Source organism: Hyla sarda, chromosome 1, assembly GCF_029499605.1.
Source record: "Hyla sarda isolate aHylSar1 chromosome 1, aHylSar1.hap1, whole genome shotgun sequence".
In the NCBI taxonomy this organism is placed as follows: domain Eukaryota; kingdom Metazoa; phylum Chordata; class Amphibia; order Anura; family Hylidae; genus Hyla; species Hyla sarda.
This window is the reverse complement of record NC_079189.1, coordinates 5,242,194-5,260,015: the sequence shown is the minus strand read 5'-3', so window position 1 is coordinate 5,260,015 and position 17,822 is coordinate 5,242,194. Positions and strand designations below refer to the sequence as shown.

The 17,822-nt window shown below is 50.1% G+C and overlaps 1 protein-coding gene across 1 annotated transcript in view; it reads right to left on the bottom strand.

The window, feature by feature from the left end:
- The window catches only part of DOK1 (docking protein 1), a 45,606-nt gene extending 29,772 nt beyond the window's left edge, over positions 1-15,834 (bottom strand). Inside the window, exon 1 of the mRNA XM_056538635.1 lies at positions 15,612-15,834. Within this exon, the coding sequence (XP_056394610.1) occupies positions 15,612-15,677 (66 nt within the window). The 5' untranslated portion in view covers positions 15,678-15,834. The remainder of the gene's footprint in view (positions 1-15,611) is intronic.
- Positions 15,835-17,822: the final 1,988 nt, after the last annotated feature.

The window sequence follows — 17,822 nt, the reverse complement described above, 5'->3', positions numbered from 1 at the left end:
ATGCGTCTGCCACCTCCAGGCTGTGTCATTCAGCCACTATATGTTCGACTCATGCTGCCACCACCTCCACGCTGTGTCATTTAGCCACTTTATGGTCTCCTCATGCTGCCGCCACCTCCACGCTGTGTCATTCAGCCACTATATCGTCTCCTCATGCTTCCGCCACCTCCAGGCTGTGTCATTCAGCCACTATGTTTTCCCATGCTGCCGCCACCTCCACGCTGTATCATTCAGCCACAATATGGTCTACTCATGCTGCCACAAACTCCAGGCTGTGTCATTCAGCCACTATGTGGTCTCCTCAAGCTGCCTCCAACTCCAGGCTGTGTCATTCAGTCACTATTTGGTCTCCTCATGCTGCCGCAACCTGCACGCTGTGTCATTCAGCCACTATATGGTCTCCTCATGCGTCCGCCACCTCCAGGCTGTCATTCAGCCACTATATGGTCTCCTCATGCTGCCACCACCTCCATGCTGTGTTATTTAGCCACTATATGTTCTCCCCATGCTGCCGACACCTCCACTCTGTATTATTCAGCTACTATGTGGTCTACTCATACTGCCACAAACTCCAGGCTGTGTCATTCAGCCACTATGTGGTCTCCTTAAGCTGCCACCAACTCTAAGCTGTGTCATTCAGTCACTATATGGTCTCCTCATGCTGCCGCAACCTCCACTCTGTGTCATTCAGCCACTATATGGTCTCCTCATGCTGCTACCACCTCCACGCTGTGTCATTTAGCCACTATATTGTCTCCTCATGCTGCCGCCACCTCCACACTGTGTCATTCATCCACTATATCGTCTCCTCATGCTTCCGCCACCTCCAGGCTATGTCATTCAGCCACTATATGTTCTCCCCATGCTGCCGTCACCTCCATGCTGTATTATTCAGCCATATATTACCTACAAGCCCAAAAGGCTAATACTAATCAACAAAACCTACAAAAATTAGCCCAAAAAATATTCAAAATTTCATCTTTATTATTGTATACAAACAGGTAGAAAAACACCCATAAAATAACCCACCCTTAAAAAACTCCCCAACAAAAAGCTGAGCAGGATACCACTGGGAAATATACAAGGATCACAATACTACCAATAATACAGTCCTGCAGTATCAGTTAGGTCAGCACACAGTAGAACAATATCTCAAGTCAAAACTTTACCTAATTGTGACATGCTGACGGCTCCTCGGTGGTTATCCTGCAACCTCGACACGTGTTTCGGATGATTCCTTCCTCAAGAGGCGCTACATGAGGTAGGAACTACTAGCTCTTTATAATGCTTGGCCGACTTCCGCGTGGCGTCACCGGTGGATGCGCATCATAGCTTGAAGCACATCCGCCCGTACTGACTGCCCTCTGAAAGACGGCATAGCGCCACGAATCCGCGCATGCGCTCCGGGCGTAATCACCCTCTATGTTGAGTAACCACCAGGGGAGCCGCATCACATATCCCAATAAGGAGAAAGGTTACAACACATTATCAATTGGTTGTATTATATTGAAAAAAATATATATAACATAGAAAATATTAGATCATATATCAAATAGTAGGAATACCATAATATTGGATCCTAAAATCAAAACAATCTTTTCAAAGTAATTATAGAATGACCCTCATTGTTTACTAGACAAGATTACTCCAAATTAAGGAATAAGAAACAACAATAAAATCATTAGGATCTATAATCCATACTAGTATCTATATCAATCATATAATCTATTCCTATCTCTCACATCCATGTATCCTTGTCCATAGGGAGCCCCCTACAGACTAGTATGGAGACCTACACATAAATGCCCGCAGCATATACCCACCATCACACATCCAATGATAAATAGTCTGATCTTAACACCCATTTCATACATACCAATAGATACCAATAATTAATATCAATTCATAAAGATAATGGTGAAAATCAATAGTGTGTAAAAAGTAAGATAAGATAAAATTACTAACGTAATGTGAATATATATATATATATGTATACACATGCGTACACATGTATACACATGCATACACACGTACATACATACACATACCCTACACCATCATACCCAGTGATAATACCGCCTCATATTGAATGTGCTTGTAATAATTGTGTGAAAATAATAATAAAATTAGTGACAACTGTGAGTGTAAATGTAATTATGTATATAATTGAGACCCTCCCCCCCCCACCCCCCTCCCCTTTTACCTCCCCACCCAAAAACCACGCTGACACCCCACACACCACACACACACACACATATCATCCCCCCCCTTTTTTTTAACCCCACCCAACCGCACACATGGGGTAATGTTTTTATTGTTGTTTCTTATTCCTTAATTTGGAGTAATCTTGTCTAGTAAACAATGAGGGTGTTACGCCTAGCGCTCCGGGTCCCCGCTCCTCCCCGGAGCGCTCACGGCGTCTTTCTCCCTGCAGCGCCCCGGTCAGTCCCGCTGACCGGGAGCGCTGCACTGTCTTGGCCGTTGGGGATGCGATTCGCACAGCGGGACGCGCCCGCTCGCGAATCGCATCCCAGGTCACTTACCCGTCCCGGTCCCCTGCTGTCATGTGCTGGCGCGCGCGGCTCCGCTCTCTAGGGCGCGCGCGCGCCAGCTCTCTGAGACTTAAAGGGCCAGTGCACCAATGATTGGTGCCTGGCCCAATTAGCTTAATTGGCTTCCACCTGCTCACTGGCTATATCTGATCTCCTCCCATGCACTCCCTTGCCGGATCTTGTTGCCTTGTGCCAGTGAAAGCGTTTAGTGTGTCCAAAGCCTGTGTACCTGAACTTCTGCTACCCATCCTGACTACGAACCTTGCCGCCTGCCCCCGACCTTCTGCTACGTCTGACCTTGCCTCTGCCTAGTCCTTCTGTCCCACGCCTTCTCAGCAGTCAGCGAGGTAGAGCCGTTGCTAGTGGATACGACCTGGTTGCTACTGCCGCAGCAAGACCATCCCGCTTTGCGGCGGGCTCTGGTGAAAACCAGTAGCCTCTTAGAACCGGTCCACTAGCACGGTCCACGCCAATCCCTCGCTGACACAGAGGATCCACTACCTGGAAGCCGAATCGTGACAGTAGATCCGGCCATGGATCCCGCTGAGGTGCCGCTGCCAAGTCTCGCTGATCTTCCCACGGTGGTCGCTCAGCAATCGCAGCAGATTGCCCAACAAGGACAGCAGCTGTCGCAGTTGACCGCCATGTTACAGCAACTTCTGCCTCTGCTACAGCAGCAACCATCTCCTCCGCCAGCTCCTGCACCTCCTCCGCAGCGAGTGGCCGCTCCTAACCTCCGCTTGTCCCTGCCGGACAAATTTGATGGGGACTCTAAACTCTGCCGTGGATTTTTGTCTCAGTGTTCCCTGCATATGGAGATGTTGTCGGACTTGTTTCCTTCAGAACGGTCTAAGGTGGCGTTCGTAGTAAGCCTTCTTTCAGGAAAGGCCTTGTCTTGGGCCACACCGCTCTGGGACCGCAATGATCCTGCCACAGCCACAGTCCAGGCCTTCTTCACTGAACTCCGGAGTGTCTTCGAGGAGCCAGCCCGAGCTTCTTCTGCCGAGACTGCCCTGTTGAACCTGGTCCAGGGTAATTCTTCAGTGGGCGAGTACGCCATCCAATTTCGTACTCTTGCTTCCGAGTTATCATGGAATAACGAGGCTCTCTGCGCGACCTTTAAAAAAGGCCTATCCAGTCGCATCAAGGATGTGCTGGCCGCACGAGAGATTCCTGCCAATCTGCAAGAACTCATCCATCTAGCTACCCGCATTGACATGCGTTTTTCTGAGCGACACCAAGAGCTCCGCCAGGAAAAAGACTTAGATCTCTGGGCACCTCTCCCACAGTATCCGTTGCAATCTACGCCTGGGCCTCCCGCCGAGGAGGCCATGCAAGTGGATAAGTCTCGCCTGACCCAGGAAGAGAGGAATCGCCGTAGGGAAGAAAATCTCTGTCTTTACTGTGCCAGTACCGAGCATTTCTTGGTGGATTGCCCTATCCGTCCTCCACGCCTGGGAAACGCACGCACGCACCCAGCTCACGTGGGTGTGGCGTCTCTTGGTTCCAAGTCTGCTCCTCCACGTCTCACGGTACCCGTGCGTATTTCTTCTTCAGCCAACTCCTCCCTCTCAGCCGTGGCCTGCTTGGACTCCGGTGCCTCTGGAAATTTTATTTTGGAGTCGTTTGTTAATAAATTCAGCATCCCGGTGACCCGTCTCGTCAAGCCGCTCTACATTTCCGCGGTTAACGGAGCCAGATTGGACTGCACCGTGCGTTACCGCACAGAGCCCCTCCTCATGTCTATTGGACCCCACCTTGAGAGGATTGAGTTCTTCATTCTCCCCAACTGTACCTCTGAGGTCCTCCTCGGTCTGCCTTGGCTCCGGCTTCATTCCCCCACCATTGATTGGACCACCGGTGAGATCAGGAACTGGGACTCTGCCTGCCACAGGAAGTGCCTCTCCCCCCCTCCCAGTCCCGTCAGGCAAGCCTCTGTGCCTCCCCATGGCCCCCGTCCTGGTGTCACACTGCCCCGTGCCAGGCCTCGCCCTCTGCCCTCCCTCCCCATTCCCACTCCTGCTGTACTGCCTGCCGTTGAGGAAACCCTCCATTCTTTCCCGGTGTCCTCATCCCAGGGGAGGCAGTTACCGGACAAAGAGAAGGGGAGACCTAAGGGGGGGGGGTACTGTTACGCCTAGCGCTCCGGGTCCCCGCTCCTCCCCGGAGCGCTCACGGCGTCTTTCTCCCTGCAGCGCCCCGGTCAGTCCCGCTGACCGGGAGCGCTGCACTGTCTTGGCCGTTGGGGATGCGATTCGCACAGCGGGACGCGCCCGCTCGCGAATCGCATCCCAGGTCACTTACCCGTCCCGGTCCCCTGCTGTCATGTGCTGGCGCGCGCGGCTCCGCTCTCTAGGGCGCGCGCGCGCCAGCTCTCTGAGACTTAAAGGGCCAGTGCACCAATGATTGGTGCCTGGCCCAATTAGCTTAATTGGCTTCCACCTGCTCCCTGGCTATATCTGATCTCCTCCCATGCACTCCCTTGCCGGATCTTGTTGCCTTGTGCCAGTGAAAGCGTTTAGTGTGTCCAAAGCCTGTGTACCTGAACTTCTGCTACCCATCCTGACTACGAACCTTGCCGCCTGCCCCCGACCTTCTGCTACGTCTGACCTTGCCTCTGCCTAGTCCTTCTGTCCCACGCCTTCTCAGCAGTCAGCGAGGTAGAGCCGTTGCTAGTGGATACGACCTGGTTGCTACTGCCGCAGCAAGACCATCCCGCTTTGCGGCGGGCTCTGGTGAAAACCAGTAGCCTCTTAGAACCGGTCCACTAGCACGGTCCACGCCAATCCCTCGCTGACACAGAGGATCCACTACCTGGAAGCCGAATCGTGACAGAGGGTCATTCTATAATTACTTTGAAAAGATTGTTTTGATTTTAGGATCCAATATTATGGTATTCCTACTATTTGATATATCATCTAATATTTTCTATCTTATATATACTTTTTTCAATATAATACAACCAATTGATAATGTGTTGTAACCCTTCTTCTTATTGGGATATGTGATGCGGCTCCCCTGGTGGTTACTCAACATAGAGGGTGATTACGCCCGGAGCGCATGCGGGTATTCGTGGCGCTATGCCGTCTTTCGGAGGGTAGTCAGTACGGGCGGATGTGCTTCAAGCTATGATGCGCATCCGCCGGTGACGCCAACCGGAAGTCGGCCGGCGTCCGGTTCCGCTACATGCGCCATTGGAGGGCGAGCATTATAAAGAGCTAGTAGTTCCTACCTCATGTAGCGCCTCTTGAGAAAGGAATCATTCGAAACACGTGTCGAGGTTGCAGGATAACCACCGAGGAGCCGTCAGCATGTCACAATTAGGTAAAGTTTTGACTTGAGATATTATTCTACTGTGTGCTGACCTAACTGATACTGCAGGACTGTATTATTGGTAGTTGTTACGCTGAGCGCTCTGGGTCCCTGCTCCTCCCCGGAGCGCTCACAGCGTGCTCTTATTCGCAGCGCCCCGGTCAGACCTGCTGACCGGGTGCGCTGCGATAATACTCCCAGTCGGGATGCGATTCGCGATGCGGGACGCGCCCGCTCGCGATGCGCATCACGACTCGCTTACCAGACCCGTTCCCCGTCTGTGCTGACCCGGCGCGCGTGGCCCCGCTCCTTAGGGCGCGCGCGCCGGGTCCTTGCGATTTAAAGGGCCGGTGCGCCACTGATTGGCGCATGAGGTTTTAATCAGTACTTTCACCTGTGCACTTCCCTACTTATACCTCACTTCCCCAGCACTCCCTCGCCGGATCTTGTTGCCATTGTGCCAGTGAAAGCGTTTCCTTGTGTGTTCCTAGCCTGTGTTCCAGACCTCCTGCCGTTGCCCCTGACTACGATCCTTGCTGCCTGCCCTGACCTTCTGCTACGTCCGACCTTGCTCTTGTCTACTCCCTTGTACCGCGCTTATCTCAGCAGTCAGAGAGGTTGAGCCGTTGCCGGTGGATACGACCTGGTTGCTACCGCCGCTGCAAGACCATCCCGCTTTGCGGCGGGCTCTGGTGAATACCAGTAGCAACTTAGAACCGATCCACCGACACGGTCCACGCCAATCCCTCTCTGGCACAGAGGATCCACCTCCAGCCAGCCGAATCGTGACAGTAGATCCGGCCATGGATCCCGCTGAGGTCCCGCTGCCAGTTGTCGCTGACCTCACCACGGTGGTCGCCCAGCAGTCGCAACAGATAGCGCAACAAGGCCACCAGCTGTCTCAACTGACCGTGATGCTACAGCAGCTACTACCACAGCTTCAACAATCATCTCCTCCGCCAGCTCCTGCACCTCCTCCGCAGCGAGTGGCTGCATCCAGCCTCCGATTGTCTTTGCCGGACAAATTTGATGGCGACTCTAAATTTAGCCGTGGATTTCTTTCACAATGTTCCCTGCATTTGGAGATGATGTCGGACCAGTTTCCTACTGAAAGGTCAAAGGTGGCTTTCGTAGTCAGCCTTCTGTCTGGGAAAGCCCTGTCATGGGCCACACCGCTCTGGGACCGCAATGATCCTGTCACTGCCTCTGTACACTCTTTCTTCACGGAGATTCGAAGTGTCTTCGAGGAACCTGCCCGAGCCTCTTCTGCCGAGACTGCCCTGCTGAACCTGGTCCAGGGTAATTCTTCTGTTGGCGAGTACGCCATCCAATTCCGTACTCTCGCCTCCGAATTGTCCTGGAATAACGAGGCCCTCTGCGCGACCTTTAAAAAAGGCCTATCCAGTAACATCAAAGATGTGCTGGCCGCACGAGAAATCCCTACTAACCTGCATGAACTTATTCATCTTGCCACCCGCATTGACATGCGTTTTTCCGAAAGGCATCAGGAGCTCCGCCAGGATATGGACTTTGTTCGCACGAGGCGGTTTCTCTCCCCAGCTCCTCTCTCCTCTGGTCCACTGCAATCCGTTCCTGTGCCTTCCGCCGTGGAGGCTATGCAAGTTGACCGGTCTCGCCTGACACCACAAGAGAGGACACGCCGCCGTATGGAGAACCTTTGCCTGTACTGTGCCAGTACCGAACATTTCTTGAAGGATTGTCCTATCCGACCTCCACGCCAGGAAAGACGCACGCTGACTCCGCACAAAGATGAGACAGCTCTTGATGTGAACTCTGCTTCTCCACGTCTTACTGTGCCTGTGCAGATTTCTTCTTCTACCTTCTCCTTCTCAGCTATGGCCTTCTTGGATTCCGGATCTGCAGGAAATTTTATTTTGGCTTCTTTCATCAACAGGTTCAACATCCCAGTGACCAGTCTCGCCAGACCCCTCTACATCGCCTCTGTTAATAACGAAAGATTGGACTGTACTGTGCGTTACCGCACGGAACCCCTCTTAATGTGCATCGGACCCCAACACGAAAGAATTGAATTTCTGGTCCTCGCTAACTGCACTTCGGAAATTCTTCTTGGATTACCGTGGCTTCAACGCCATTCCCCAACCCTCGATTGGACCACCGGGGAAATCAAGAACTGGGGTACCTCTTGCCACAAGAACTGTCTTAAACCTGCTCCCTGTACTGTCAGTCAAGACCCTGTGGTTCCTCTGATATCTGGTCTCCCCAAGGCCTATCTGGATTATGCTGATGTTTTTTGCAAAAAACAAGCAGAGACTTTGCCTCCTCACAGGCCTTATGACTGTCCTATTGACCTCCTCCCTGGTACTACTCCACCCCGGGGCAGAATCTATCCTCTGTCTGCTCCGAAAACACAAGCCGACATGGCTTGTGTTTCCGGAGCAGACAGAGGATAGATTCTGCCCCGGGGTGGAGTAGTACCAGGGAGGAGGTCAATAGGACAGTACATCCAATAGGAGTACATCCAAGAGAATTTAAAAAAGGGGTTTATCCGTAAATCTTCCTCCCCTGCCGGAGCTGGATTTTTTTTTGTTTCCAAAAAAGACGGCTCCCTACGCCCTTGCATTGATTACCGCGGACTTAATAAAATCACTGTAAAAAAACGCTATCCCCTACCTCTTATCTCGGAACTCTTTGACCGCCTACGAGGCGCCCACATCTTTACCAAGCTGGACTTAAGAGGTGCATATAATCTCATCCGCATCAGGGAGGGGGACGAGTGGAAGACAGCATTTAACACCAGAGATGGACACTTTGAATATCTGGTTATGCCTTTTGGGCTTTGCAACGCCCCCGCCGTCTTCCAAGACTTTGTAAATGAAATTTTTCGTGAGCTTCTATATACGTGTGTTGTGGTTTACCTAGACGATATTCAGATTTTTTCTGCTAACCTAGAAGAACACCGCCAGCATGTCCGCATGGTTCTTCAGAGACTTCAGGACAATCAATTATATGCCAAAATGGAAAAATGTCTCTTTGAATGTCAAACTCTTCCCTTCCTAGGATACTTAGTCTCTGGCCAGGGACTACAAATGGACCCAGAAAAACTGTCAGCCGTATTGGATTGGCCACGCCCCTCCGGACTCCGTGCTATCCAACGTTTTTTGGGGTTTGCCAATTATTACAGACAATTTATTCCGCACTTTTCCACTATTGTGGCTCCTATCGTGGCCCTAACCAAGAAAAACGCCAACCCTAAGTCCTGGCCTCCTCAAGCGGAAGACGCATTCAATCATCTCAAGACTGCCTTTTCTTCTGCTCCCGTACTCTCCAGACCTGATCCATCTAGGCCCTTCTCGTTGGAGGTAGACGCCTCCTCGGTGGGAGCTGGAGCAGTACTCCTACAAAAAAATTCTTTCGGGCATGCTGTTACTTGGGGTTTCTTTTCTAGGACCTTCTCTCCGGCGGAGAAAAACTACTCCATTGGTGATTGAGAACTACTGGCCATAAAATTATCGCTTGAGGAATGGAGGCACCTACTGGAAGGATCCAAATATCAAGTTATTATATACACTGATCACAAAAATCTCTCTTATCTTCAGTCTGCCCAACGGCTGAACCCTCGCCAGGCTAGGTGGTCGTTGTTCTTTGCCCGATTTAACTTTGAAATTCATTTTCGCCCTGCTGACAAGAACATTAGGGCTGATGCCCTCTCTCGTTCATCAGATGCCTCTGAAGTGGAAGCTTCCCCGCAACACATTATTCCTCCGGACTGTCTGATCTCCTCTTCTCCAGCTTCCATCAGACAAACTCCTCCAGGGAAGACCTTTGTCTCTCCACGCCAGCGCCTCAGGATTCTCAAGTGGGGACACTCCTCACACCTCGCAGGCCATGCTGGCATCAAAAAATCCATCCTGCTCATCTCTCCATTTTATTGGTGGCCTACCCTGGAAGCTGATGTTGTTGATTTCGTGCGGGCTTGTACAGTCTGTGCCCGGGACAAGACCCCTCGCCAAAAACCTGCTGGCCTCCTCCATCCTCTACCTGTTCCTGAACGACCATGGTCTCAGATTGGTATGGACTTTATTACTGACTTACCTTTATCCCATGGCAACACAGTTATTTGGGTGGTCGTTGATCGATTCTCCAAGATGGCACATTTTATCCCTCTTCCAGGTCTTCCTTCTGCGCCTCAGTTGGCGAAATAATTTTTTATACACATTTTTCGCCTCCACGGGCTGCCCACGCATATCGTCTCGGATAGAGGCGTTCAATTTGTGTCTAAATTCTGGAGGGCCCTCTGTAATCAGCTCAAAATCAAGTTAAATTTCTCATCTTCTTATCATCCCCAATCCAATGGGCAAGTAGAAAGAATTAATCAGGTTCTGGGTGATTATTTGCGACATTTTGTTTCCTCCCGCCAGGATGACTGGGCAGATCTTCTACCATGGGCCGAATTCTCGTACAATTTTAGAGTCTCCGAATCTTCTGCTAAATCCCCATTCTTCGTGGTGTACGGCCGTCACCCTCTTCCCCCCCTTCCCACTCCCATAACCTCTGGTTTGCCCGCTGTTGATGAGGTGACTCGGGACCTCTCCACCATATGGAAAGAGACTCAAAATTCTCTCTTACAGGCTTCATCCCGGATGAAAAACATGCCGATAAGAAAAGAAGAATTCCCCCCATTTTTTCTCCCGGAGACAAAGTATGGCTCTCCGCCAAGTATGTCCGCTTTCGTGTCCCCAGTTATAAACTGGGACCACGTTATCTTGGTCCTTTCAAAATCCAGTGCCAGATCAACCCTGTCTCTTACAAACTCCTTCTTCCTCCTTCTCTCCGTATCCCCAATGCTTTCCATGTCTCTCTCCTTAAACCACTCATCCTTAACCGTTTCTCTCCCAAAGTTGTTTCTCCCACTCCAGTTTCCGGTTCCTCTGACATTTTTTCTGTGAAAGAAATCCTGGCATCCAAGACGGTCAGAGGTAAAAAAAATTTTTGGGTAGATTGGGAGAATTGCGGCCCAGAGGAGAGATCATGGGAACCTGAGGACAACATCCTGGACAAAAATCTTATCCTCAAATTCTCAGGTTCCAAAAAGAGGGGGAGACCCAAGGGGGGGGGGGGGTACTGTTACGCTGAGCGCTCCGTGTCCCTGCTCCTCCCCGGAGCGCTCACAGCGTGCTCTTATTCGTAGCGCCCCGGTCAGACTTGCCGACCGGGTGCGCTGCGATAATACTCCCAGTCGGGATGCGATTCGCGATGCGGGACGCGCCCGCTCGCGATGCGCATCCCGACTCGCTTACCAGACCCGTTCCCCATCTGTGCTGACCCGGCGCACGCGGCCCCGCTCCTTAGGGCGCGCGCGCGCCGGGTCCTTGCGATTTAAAGGGCCGGTGCGCCACTGATTGGCGCATGAGGTTTTAACCAGTACTTTCACCTGTGCACTTCCCTACTTATACCTCACTTCCCCTGCACTCCCTTGCCGGATCTTGTTGCCATTGTGCCAGTGAAAGCGTTTCCTTGTGTGTTCCTAGCCTGTGTTCCAGACCTCCTGCCGTTGCCCCTGACTACGATCCTTGCTGCCTGCCCTGACCTTCTGCTACGTCCGACCTTGCTCGTGTCTACTCCCTTGTACCGCGCTTATCTTAGCAGTCAGAGAGGTTGAGCCATTGCCGGTGGATACGACCTGGTTGCTACCGCCGCTGCAAGACCATCCCGCTTTGCGGCGGGCTCTGGTGAATACCAGTAGCAACTTAGAACCGATCCACCGACACGGTCCACGCCAATCCCTCTCTGGCACAGAGGATCCACCTCCAGCCAGCCGAATCGTGACAGTAGTATTGTGATCCTTGTATATTTCCCAGTGGTATCCTGCTCAGCTTTTTGTTGGGAAGTTTTTTAAGGGTGGGTTATTTTATGGGTGTTTTTCTACCTGTTTGTATACAATAATAAAGATGTATTATTCAGCCACTATATGGTCTTCTCATGCTGCCACAAACTCCAGGCTGTGTCATTCAGCCACTATGTGGTCTCCTGAAGCTGCTGCCATCTCCACGCTGTGTCATTCAGACACTATATGGTCTCCTCATGCTGCCGCCACCTCCACGCTGTCTCATTCAGCCACTATATGTTCTCCTCTTGCTGGAGCCATCTCCACACTGTGTCATTCAGACACTATATGGTCTCCTCATGCTGCCGCCACCTCCACACTGTGTCATTCAGCCACTATATGGTCTCCTCATACTGATGCCACCTCCAGGATCTGTCATTGTGCAGCTCTGCGACAGTGATTCTAATTAGAAACCAGCCACCGGACTCCACCAAAAAGAAACCAGCCACCGGACTCCACCAAAAAGAAACCAGCCACCAGACTCCACCAAAAAGAAACCAGCCACCGGACTCCACCAAAAAGAAACCAGCCACCGGACTCCACCAAAAAGAAACCAGCCACCGGACTCCACCAAAAAGAAACCAGCCACCGGACTCCACCAAAAAGAAACCAGCCACCGGACTCCACCAAAAAGAAACCAGCCACCGGACTCCACCAAAAAGAAACCAGCCACCGGACTCCACCAAAAAGAAACCAGCCACCGGACTCCACCAAAAAGAAACCAGCCACCGGACTCCACCAAAAAGAAACCAGCCACCGGACTCCACCAAAAAGAAACCAGCCACCGGACTCCACCAAAAAGAAACCAGCCACCGGACTCCACCAAAAAGAAACCAGCCACCGGTCTCCACCAAAAAGAAACCAGCCACCGGACTCCACCAAAAAGAAACCAGCCACCGGACTCCACCAAAAAGAAACCAGCCACCGGACTCCACCAAAAAGAAACCAGCCACCGGACTCCACCAAAAAGAAACCAGCCACCGGACTCCACCAAAAAGAAACCAGCCACCGGACTTCACAAAAAAGAAACCAGCCACCGGACTCCACCAAAAAGAAACCAGCCACCGGACTCCACCAAAAAGAAACCAGCCACCGGACTTCACAAAAAAGAAACCAGCCACCGGACTCCGCCAAAAAGAAACCAGCCACCGGACTCTGCCAAAAAGAAACCAGCCACCGGACTCCGCCAAAAAGAAACCAGCTACCGGACTCCGCCAAAAAGAAACCAGCCACCGGACTCCGCCAAAAAGAAACCAGCTACCGGACTCCGCCGTGGCTTATTACATAGCAGTCATTAATGATCTCTGACCAGGAAACAAACAGTCAACGCTGAGTAGCTGAAGGGAACATCTTCGATATTTCTCAGATATCAGAACAATTATCATGTACAACATTCACCTGACTATATCGTCAAGAAGGGGATGGGGCACCGACTTGGCATTACTATGAGGAGACAGTTTTGTGAGTTGGGGGAGATTGTTTGCTTTGAAAGCCCCTTCACGTAGAGAGCAGTGATTATCTATGGCTGATGCTAGAAGCACATGGTAAGGGAGAAGACGTCATCGTATTATACATATGCTACCCGTTCATCATCACTCAGATCCTGACTCAGTCACACACCCTCATAACTTATAGATGAACCATACTGATCTATTCTTTGCTGAAGGTGTCCACCCAAACCACAGTCTTCACCCCTTAGTCAGCATCTGCCAGTGCCACCTGTCACCATCACCTGTCAAGTGCTTTTCTGGTGTAAGCTCTTCAACGTAATCCTAATTACTTTGCCTTTCTGCATTATCCTCATGGATGGTGCATGTACATCGACAATACATCTTCATCTATAACGTGTATCAGACTAAGAACTGACCCATAGACTCAAGGACTACAACCAATATGAAGATCTATAAGTTATTACTAAGGACCGGTGGAGGAGTAACCACAGAACCACACACAGTAGAAATCTTTTCTGTACATACTTTATGTACAGATGCAGCAGTGCTCAGCTTGTCATGTAATTGTTCCTTTAGGCTATGTTCTCAGTGAAAATCAGAGAAAAACTATAATGGAAAGGTTTGCACAGTTTTCTGACCAAAATACTACAAGTGGACATACCGAGTTTCTTCGAAAATAAGCCCGGGTCTTATATTAATTTTAGTCCCAAAAAACACACTAGGGCTTATTTTCAGGGTAGAACTTATATGGGGGCTGCAGGAGTGTGGAGCATGGGGGGCTGTAGCAGTGTGGAGGATGGGGGCTGTAGCAGTGTGGAGGATGGGGGGCTGTAGCAGTGTGGAGGATGGGGGGGGATGTAGCAGTGTGGAGGATGCCGCACCCCCCCCCCCCATCTTCCACACTGCTACAGCCCCCATCCTCCCACAGCCCCCTATCCTCCACACTGCTACAGCCCCCCATCCTCCACACTGCTACAGCCCCCCATCCTCCACACTGCTACAGTCCCCCCATCCTCCACACTGCTACAGCCCCCCCATCCTCCACACTGCTACAGACAGCCCATTTTTTACCAGCAGTCCCATTTAAAAGGATAGGTAAGGGAATGCCTGGGTAGGCGTTTGAGCCAGGGCACAGTACCTATATAAGAGTCTTAATTATGAAAATGCACTTGAATGGGAGAGGAGCACCTGAGTAGGTATACAATTTACTTTCAAGTGACTGGTGTCTGGTTTCAATGTATCTATAGGAAAAAAAAAAAGCTGCAAAGAGGCCTAATGGTTTGTTGTTGCTATACTGACAGCGGTTAAGTTGCAAAAAAAGTCAAGGTGAGGGTTAGGGTCACTGTGGTTGAGAGTTTAAATGAGGGTGAGTGTGCATCAACACAAGGGTAAGGTCAGTGTGAATCATGGTGCAGGTTAAGATCAGGGTATGCAAGAGTCAAGGTAAGGATTAGGGTCAGGGTAAGTGAGTATCGCAGTTAGGATTAGGGTCATGGTGAGCGAGAGTCAAGATAAGGATTAGAGTTAGTGTCAGTATATGTAAGAATCATGGTGATGGTTAGCGTCAGGGTACGTAAGGGTCAAGGTGAGAATAAGGGTCAGGTTATGTGAGCATCACGGTAAGGGTGAGTCTAGTTTAGGGTGAGTAAGGGTTTAAGGCCAGTCAAAGACCTTAACAATATTATTAGTTCATTTAGATTAGAAGAAACAAAAGTTTTGTGATGAAGTTTTCAGAAGACTATTTATTATCTTGCCATCAGGTCCCTGGCATCTAATAGGTTCTTATTCATGAAGAAAAGTCCTTACCGAGTGTCACAAATAAGTCACAGAAGGGGAGAATGGTACACACAGTAGTCTAAAGGGCCACGAAGAACTTAAAAATACAACTACGACAATGGAAAGACCACAAGATCTCCCAAACTCTGCGATATATACAGAAAACAGTGACACCTAAAAAAAATCCTCATTAAGAGATATAAGAGAGGTTCAAGGTGCTTTGGGGTCTATTCCAACACAAAACAAAAAGAACCTGCACGGGGCTTAGACACATCATAGGACTACAATGCCTAGCTTGAAACTAGCCACAGAAACGATAAAACCCAGGCTCTGTAGTCTTAGGCCTCGTGGTTTTGTCATTTTCCTCACTTCTGCAAGAAGTCATGAAGGGAAGGAAGAACCCATCCTGGTCCTATGACTGTCAGTAGAATAATGTATAAGAGTCATTGTCACCATGTCTGGAATGTGAGGAATGGATACTTATATACACTGGGGCTAAACAATGGCAGGTTGTGAAAAGGCTGGAGAGTACAGTAGAAGGTGGAAAAGGAACCATACAATATATACATATAATATATTCCAGCTTGTAAATGCCCAATCTGTGACCTGGGTGAAGGTGGGGTGTACACACTGTACAGGACCCTCAGCACTCACCTTCCCAAACTTGTTCTGCTTGATGTGAAGCTGACCCTCCTTCAGAGGCTTGTCTATGGCAGCCATCCCTGCTCAGAGCCTAGATCCCTGACACACTGCAACAAAATCTCCTCAGGACATTTCCACGAATGTTCACAATCCGGATCCACAGATGAGAGGCTTCTCCCGAAAACTTCATCTAACTTTACTGAGCCCTGTCCCTGCCCCCTCCCTTAATTTCTGCTTTTTCTATAACTTCCTCCTCTGTCAGCTTCCTGTATCAGACACCAGCCCGTCCTCACCTCCCACAGATCACTGCACTTCCCCCTGTACTATATATACTAGTCGTGTGTCCTTATATACTGATATATACCGCCCTGTATCAGACACCAGCCCGTCCTCACCTCCCACAGATCACTGCACTTCCCCCTGTACTATATATACTAGTCGTGTGTCCTTATATACTGATATATACCGCCCTGTATCAGACACCAGCCCGTCCTCACCTCCCACAGATCACTGCACTTCCCCCTGTACTATATATACTAGTCGTGTGTCCTTATATACTGATATATACCGCCCTGTATCAGACACCAGCCCGTCCTCACCTCCCACAGATCACTGCACTTCCCCCTGTACTATATATACTAGTCGTGTGACCTTATATACTGATATATACTGCCCTTTATTACACACCAGCCCGTCCTCACCTCCCACAGATCACTGCACTTCCCCCTGTACTATATATACTAGTCGTGTGTCCTTATATACTGATATATACTGCCCTGTATCAGACACCAGCCCGTCCTCACCTCCCACAGATCACTGCACTTCCCCCTGTACTATATATACTAGTCGTGTGTCCTTATATACTGATATATACTGCCCTGTATCAGACACCAGCCCGTCCTCACCTCCCACAGATCACTGCACTTCCCCCTGTACTATATATACTAGTCGTGTGACCTTATATACTGATATATACTGCCCTTTATTACACACCAGCCCGTCCTCACCTCCCACAGATCACTGCACTTCCCCCTGTACTATATATACTAGTCGTGTGTCCTTATATACTGATATATACTGCCCTGTATCAGGCACCAGCCCGTCCTCACCTCCCACAGATCACTGCACTTCCCCCTGTACTATATATACTAGTCGTGTGACCTTATATACTGATATATACTGCCCTGTATCAGACACCAGCCCGTCCTCACCTCCCACAGATCACTGCACTTCCCCCTGTACTATATATACTAGTCGTGTGTCCTTATATACTGATATATACTGCCCTGTATCAGACACCAGCCCGTCCTCACCTCCCACAGATCACTGCACTTCCCCCTGTACTATATATACTAGTCGTGTGACCTTATATACTGATATATACTGCCCTGTATCAGACACCAGCCCGTCCTCACCTCCCACAGATCACTGCACTTCCCCCTGTACTATATATACTAGTCGTGTGACCTTATATACTGATATATACTGCCCTGTATCAGACACCAGCCCGTCCTCACCTCCCACAGATCACTGCACTTCCCCCTGTACTATATATACTAGTCGTGTGACCTTATATACTGATATATACTGCCCTGTATCAGACACCAGCCCGTCCTCACCTCCCACAGATCACTGCACTTCCCCCTGTACTATATATACTAGTCGTGTGACCTTATATACTGATATATACTGCCCTGTATCAGACACCAGCCCGTCCTCACCTCCCACAGATCACTGCACTTCCCCCTGTACTATATATACTAGTCGTGTGTCCTTATATACTGATATATACTGCCCTGTATCAGACACCAGCCCGTCCTCACCTCCCACAGATCACTGCACTTCCCCCTGTACTATATATACTAGTCGTGTGACCTTATATACTGATATATACTGCCCTGTATCAGGCACCAGCCCGTCCTCACCTCCCACAGATCACTGCACTTCCCCCTGTACTATATATACTAGTCGTGTGACCTTATATACTGATATATACTGCCCTGTATCAGACATCAGCCCGTCCTCACCTCCCACAGATCACTGCACTTCCCCCTGTACTATATATACTAGTCGTGTGTCCTTATATACTGATATATACCGCCCTGTATCAGGCACCAGCCCGTCCTCACCTCCTACAGATCACTGCACTTCCCCCTGTACTATATATACTAGTCGTGTGTCCTTATATACTGATATATACTGCCCTGTATCAGACACCAGCCC